Source organism: the organism of the source record quoted next, unplaced genomic scaffold (genome assembly GCF_019419815.1).
Source record: "Pyrus x bretschneideri cultivar Hongxiangsu unplaced genomic scaffold, Pyrus_bretschneideri_v1 Contig30, whole genome shotgun sequence".
Taxonomy (NCBI): domain Eukaryota; kingdom Viridiplantae; phylum Streptophyta; class Magnoliopsida; order Rosales; family Rosaceae; genus Pyrus; species Pyrus x bretschneideri.
This window is the reverse complement of record NW_025999613.1, coordinates 1434900-1441681: the sequence shown is the minus strand read 5'-3', so window position 1 is coordinate 1441681 and position 6782 is coordinate 1434900. Positions and strand designations below refer to the sequence as shown.

General features: G+C 39.1%; 1 protein-coding gene across 2 annotated transcripts; it reads left to right on the top strand.

Moving 5' to 3' along the window:
- The first annotated feature begins 931 nt into the window (after nt 1-931).
- On the top strand, nt 932-5282 carry LOC125479917. Of its 2 annotated transcripts, none has more exons than XM_048590075.1 (5): nt 932-1353; nt 2077-2141; nt 2453-2538; nt 2651-2735; nt 2820-5282. In XM_048590075.1, the coding sequence occupies exon 5, from the start codon at nt 3906-3908 to the stop codon at nt 5280-5282; it is 1377 nt and encodes a 458-aa protein (XP_048446032.1). In that variant the 5' UTR covers nt 932-1353; nt 2077-2141; nt 2453-2538; nt 2651-2735; nt 2820-3905. The 2 variants fall into 2 exon arrangements, with proteins under 2 accessions (XP_048446032.1, XP_048446033.1); XM_048590076.1 differs by having other exon boundaries at nt 2812-5282.
- The last annotated feature ends 1500 nt before the right edge of the window (nt 5283-6782 follow it).

Here is a 6782-nt window from a genome sequence, read left to right as displayed (position 1 = left end):
TTCTCTATGTGGAAACAGAAATGCCAGAGAGTGACAATCACACACTAATACATCAAAACCCATTCAGAGTGCGGCAGATACATAACGAACTACGAGTGACTTGATCCCTCAACGAGGGTACGTAGGCAATCTAGGGGTCTACCTAGATGCAGTCACAAAATCAAATAAACACCTAAATCCCCAAGTTACAATTTATTCATATTAGAATCAAGGGATATTCCTTTCCCAAAAGAAGGGTTGTAATTAATAGGTGCGTAGCCTAGAATGGGTCGAACTCAAATTAATAAAACCCTCTTCAAAAAAATGAACGAAGGTGAAATTGTGTCGAGTGAATTATTTATTTACATATTATGTACAATTTTTGCTCAACAATAACCGTCGAAAATTTTTGTCTCGTTACTTGATCTCTGAATGTTTGTTTTTTGCAATTTTTGGCGTATCCAATCTCGAAGCATATACAAACAAGTTCGAGGATTGGATCGTTGAAATTAGTTTCGTAAAATGCGTATCCCATCAAAACAATAGATTCACTAACCCTTAAGAGTTTATTTATACTATCATTAAGTATAACATAAGATTTTGTGGTATCCACTAGTGTAATATTTTAAATTGAAAATCAAGTTCATTCATTGTATTCATATAGGATCAAGGAGTGTAGCCGTAAAAAATCATCAAAATCGAAGTTAAAATAACCGTTAAATCGTGATTTTTTTTTTATAACTGTCGAAAAGTTTTGTCCCATTACTTGATCTCTGAATGTTTGTTTTTTGCGATTTTTGGCCTATGCGATCTTGAAATATGTACAAATAAGTTTGATGGTTGGATCATTGAAACTAGTTTTGTACAATGTGTATCCAATCAAGTTCAATGGTATATATATATTTATTAAGTAGTTTTAAATTTATTATTGTAGTTCGGGTCGGGTTTTTGTTAGAAAAAAATATATTATTGTGGGTTTTATGTAAAAAAAAAAAAAAAAAAAATTGAATTTGAAGAGAGTAAAGTTACATTTTCAGTAAATTTTATAGTAATTTTTTTTCAAATGCGTCGCGCCATTGTTAAAATTTTGACGGGGCAATTGTTTACAATAGGCGGTTCTTTTAAACTTTCCCAATTGTTAAAAAATAGGCCATTTGTAAAAATGTATACCTGCGTCTCTCTTTCCTCTCTCTCACTCGGTCTCTCTCTTCCCTCTCACTCATCTCGCCCTCTCTCTTCCCTCTCACTCATCTCGCCCTCTCTCTCATCTCGTCGTCTCTCCCTCTCTCTCACTGGGTCTCTCTCCTTATCTTTTTTCCATCCCTCTTGACTGCACCCAGCCAGCAAGCAGCAGCACGCTGAAGATTGACCCAGGTATCTATCTTTTCTTAATTCTTTATTTTCTTCTTTCTAAGGTCATAATTAGGCTTTAATGACTTAACTTGAAGATTTTGGTATTGTAATTAGATTCAATATGGAAAATTAAATTAGAAATTGGGGGTTTTGGTGTTAAATCGAATTTTGGGGTTAGGAATTTTAGGGTTTTAGTGTTAAATCGAATATTAAGATGTTGATGGTGTTGTGCGTTGTGAGTGTGAATGAAAAACCAAGTAAACTTTGGTAAATTTGACATCATGAATCTCTGGGTGTGATAAGCGTTTGGAAGAATTTCTGTATCGGATCTCGTCTCTGTGTACTGCTTTGAATATTATTGAAAGAGTTAGAATGTTTAATTGTTGTTGCTCCGTTAGTTTAAGGGGAAAATGTAGGAAAAGTAAACCTTTTGTTGAAGTTATTTCTTTTATCGAATGTATGAACTATATGAGCCCCTTGGGGTAGGATAGATGTACAATCAGTAAGTAAAGTTGTCATTGGAGATGGAATGCAACTTTTAAGAAGCTAATAACCAGCTGAATTCTTGAGAAAACAAAAATGTTTTATGAATGTGCCGGGTGAAGAGTGAAGATAATGTGCTAATAATGCTTTAACTATGCAGATAGAGAAAACCTAGCAAACATAGATATCGAAACTTGGTTATACGTGTTTCACACGATTGCGTTGTTAATGTTATTTGGAAAATAATCTGTCTTTTTTCAGTGGCATTGTTGCTGCAGTCTTTGGATATACGGGGTTCCTAGGGCGTTATCTTGTGCAACAACTTGGTGAGCTAACTGTCAATAAATGCTTTTAATTGGAATTCCATTGAATTGCATGTATGCATTGTTTCAGACTGTGATTGTTATGATTGAGAACATTTCTAGTGGGTGATTGTTGGACTAAACTTGATATGGGGAAGTGTGATTTTGTATTTTATCCTTGAAAATTTGACAGAAATATAATGGGTTGTTTGACATTTACCTTGAGGATAATTTATGGTTTTCAAAAATCGGATTCAAGAAGAATACCAAACATCCCTTAAGTGTTTATAGTATCTGTCATGCATGCTCGTGCTGATTCTTTACTTCTCTTCCAGCCAAAATGGGAAGTCAGGTGTTAGTTCCTTTCTGTGGTTTTGAGGACTCCCATCGTCACCTCAAGTTAATGGGGGATTTGGGACAGGTAGGGTAATCTGTGCTGTTTCTTAGTTAATGTTCCTTCTTGACTGGGGAAGTAATTTTTCTCCATTCTTCAATTATTATGTTTCTGATGTTCTCACATTTCACTTACTCAGATTGTACCAATGAAATACAATCCGCGAGATGAAGATTCAATTAAGGCAGTCATGGCAAAAGCAAACGTGGTTATCAATCTCATTGGTATGCATTCTTGAGTCGTGACTTTATATATTAAAGATACTTTAATCTTTGGATTCAATGAAGGAACACTTTGTAGCTTGGCAGGGAGGGATAGACAAGAAACTTTAGCTTTGAGGAAATGAATCATTTCATGGCGCAACAACTGGCAACGGTAGGTATCCTGCATTGACATTCATGACATTATTTTCGTTCCTGTGCTGCTTCTGATCCTACTGCCATCTACTTCTCTTAAAAGTTGGTTCCCAAAGCATCATCCTTAACAAAAATAGTAAAAAGGTGTTTATCAAGATTATTTTGCCACAGTTACGATAGTTTGTTGTGTATCATACACTTCTACACACAAGTTGCACTCCGCGATGCAGTTATTTAGCCTACTTGCAATTGGACTTTTCTTTCAAGATAGATAGAAGTGTCTTTCGGGATCTGAAATTCTGTTCAATATCCAATTAGTGGAGATATAAAAGTTGGATGTCATTTATTCAGGTTTTGTTGTTAGACACTGTTAGTCATGAGTCAATATTAGGAAAAAAGGAATGTAAATACTAGGAGTCCTTTATTAAGTAGGTTTGTTTATAAGCTTTATTTTGTTTCCTTGTTGAACACTGATTGTACATGTATATATTTCTAAAGAAGCAATACAAGAGATAAATTCCCTTAAAGTTCTATTTGGTATCAAGAGCTAGAGTTGCCGAAACCCTAGTTCTTTCCGCTGTGCTTGGTTGACTGCGTTTTCTGCAAATTTTCTATAGAAAACAGGGTAGCCGTGAGTGGGTGATCTTGCTGCGTGTGCAGCAGTGTGTGGCTGGACTATGTTTAATTGGCGTTTCTGCACAGTTTTGCCGTGTGCGTGCATCAGTGTTGATTTTTTGGGAAAAACCGAATGGCGTCAGGAGGAGGCAGTGGCATGTTGAAGTTGGAGGGCAGTAACTTAACCAATAATCTAGTATTGAATCCGGTCGTTATTCAGAGTGATGCGTCTGCTGTACCAAATACCGTGAAATTAAATGGATCAAATTATCCTCTTTGGTCCAAAGTTTTGGAGATGCACATCGCTGGACGCGGTAGGAAGGGCTTTGTGACTGGGAGTACCAAGGAGCCTGCTGAGAATAGTGCTGAGTATAAGACGTGGGAGATAGGGAATGCAATAGTAAAAGGGTGGTTGATCATTCCATGGAACCTGCTATCATGGGATTTTTTATTCACCTGCGTACTGCTAAAGAAATTTGGGAAGAGGTGGCTCGGACCTATTATGATGGTTCAGACATTTCTCAGATTTATGAATTGAAGGTTAAATCGTTCAAACTTCGTCAAGAGGGTCGGCCAGTTGGCGTGTATTATGCTGATCTCAAGTCCGTTTGGCAGGAGTTAGATCAACGGAGACCAATCAAGATGGAATGTGTTGTGGATCTCAAGACACTTCGAGAAGAAATTCAGATTGATCGTGTGTATGCCTTTTTGGCGGGTTTGGATGATGTGTTTGATAAAGTGCGTAGTGATATTTTATGTACTCAGCCCCTACCATCTGTTGAGGAGGTGTTTTCTGTTGTTCAGCGTGAAGCTCAACGACATGCTACTATGATGGGTGGAAATAACAATCACGGAGGGTTGTCGTCCATGGCCATGATTTCTCGGCCAGTTGGTGCTTCTCGTCCTAGTAATTCTTCTACTCAATCTTTAAATTCTCGTCCCTTCAACCGAGAAAATAAAGATGATTTGAAGTGTACTTTCTGTGGACAAACCCATCATACTGAAGATACATGCTTTGCTAAGCATGGGGTGCCTGATTGGTTTCTAGAGTTAAAGAAAAAATTACGTGCCAAGGAGCGTGGAGCAGCCGGGTCCAGTGGAGGTTGTGCCTCCCTTGCTGCAGCTACAACAACAGTCCAGGAAGCCGTGCCTAGCCCCAGTGACTCTAGTCAAAATTTGTTGACTCGTACTCGAGGTGACTCGTCTTCCGACACAGGTACCCTGGGACGTGTTTTCTTAGCCTCCGAAATTCAACACCATACAGGTTGGATTCTGGACTCTGGGGCAACGGATCATATGTATGTTACCATGGATGTGACCTTTTTTGAATCGGAGTATTTTTATGCTCCCGTATCTTCATCTTCAAATCACCAGGGGGAGAGCTCTAGTGGTGATCTGGAATGGGTGGACTTGGGAGGGAACACTGTAGCTGATGTCGTGCATAATGAGGCAGTGATCATAGATGCCGTGCGTGATGATGGGGATGGAATGCCATGGCAGATTGTTGCTGAGAGCGGCATGGAGTCAGGAATGATTGCTGCCGAGAGCAGCATGCAGTCAGGAATGGTTGCTACCGAGAGTGATCTGCAGTCAGGGCAGATTGTTGACAAGTCTGCGGACGTAACCCCCTCTTTCTCTAGCTCCACAGTGCTGCCCAATGAATCTTCTCTGGATATACCTGAGGTAAGTATTGTGGATGATTATGTAACTAACGCGAGTAATGATGTAAATGCATATAAGCTGCCACCGAGACAAAATCGGGGTGTGCCACCTGACAGGTTTTCTCCGAAGGCAAAGTGAAGTATCCAATAGCCAACTATGTCTCCTGCAATGGTCTTGCACCAGAACGCAAGACCTTGGTGGACAATATGGAGGCTATTCGAGTACCAACCCGTGTGGAAGAGACTCTAAAGGATCCAAAGTGGGCAAAAGCAATGGATGAAGAAATGTTGGCATTATAGAAGAATAATACCTGGGAGGTGACGTCCTTACCAAAAGGAAGAAAAACAGTTGGATGTCGGTGGGTGTTTACTGTCAAATACAAAGCCGATGGATCATTAGACAGGTACAAAACAAGATTGGTAGCTAAGGGATACACCCAAACATATGGTGTAGATTATCAAGAAACGTTCTCTCCAGTTGCCAAGATGAATACGGTACGTGTTCTGATATCTTTAGCTGCTAATATGGACTGGCCATTAAAACAGTTTGAGGTGAAAAATGCTTTCCTCCATGGGAACTTGGAGGAAGAAGTATATATGGATTTTCCTCCTGGATACACTGGATACAGTGCTGGTAGAAATATCGGAGTATGTCGGTTGCGTAAGTCTCTTTATGGGCTTAAGCAATCGCCTCGTGCATGGTTTGATATGTTTACTCAAGTTATGAAAAAGATTGGGTATTATCAGAGTCATTCTGATCATACATTGTTTGTTAAACGGAGACATGAAAAAGTGAGAGCTTTAATCATCTATGTAGATGACATGATTATTACTGGAGATGATTTTGATGAGATTTCAAGGTTGGAGAGAAATCTTGCGGCTGAGTTTGAAATGAAGAACCTAGGGGATTTGAAGTATTTTCTTGGAGTTGAAGTTGCTCGATCTTCGAAAGGTATTTTCTTGTCACAACGTAAGTATGTTTTGGATTTGTTAAAAGAAACTGGTATGCTGGGATGTAAGCCAGTAGATACTCCTATTGTTGAAAAACACCATCTATGTTTAGATCCGAATCAGAAATCTGTTGATAAGGGGAGATATCAGAGACTTGTAGGGAGACTAATTTATTTGGCTCATACACGTCCTGATATTGCTTATACAGTGAGTGTAGTAAGTCAATTTATGCATTCACCGAGTGTAGATCATATGGCTGCTGTTATGCGTATCTTAGCATATTTGAAGTATGCACCTAGGAAAGGAGTTTTATATCGGAAGCATGGACATTTGAGGGTTGAAGGGTTCACAGATGCTGATTGGGCAGGAAGTGTGGGTGACCGACGGTCTACTTTGGGATATTTTACTTTTGTAGGAGGAAATTTGGTTACATGGAGAAGTAAAAAACAGAAGGTAGTATCAAGATCCTCAGCTAAGGCTGAGTATCGAGGGATGGCTCACGACATTTGTGAGATTCTCTGGCTTCGAAAACTCCTTGAGGGGCTTGGGTTCAAGCCAAAGGAGACCATGAGACTATACTGTGATAATAAGTCAGCGAGAGATATAGCTGATAATCCGGTAGAGCATGATAGGACAAAACATGTGGAAGTTGATCGACATTTTATTAAAGAGAAACTTGAAAGGAAGA

Excerpts from the sequence above, each read along its gene's own strand:
- LOC125479917 (XM_048590075.1), top strand. The coding sequence starts at position 3,906 with ATGGAACCTGCTATCATGGGATTTTTTATTCACCTGCGTACTGCTAAA.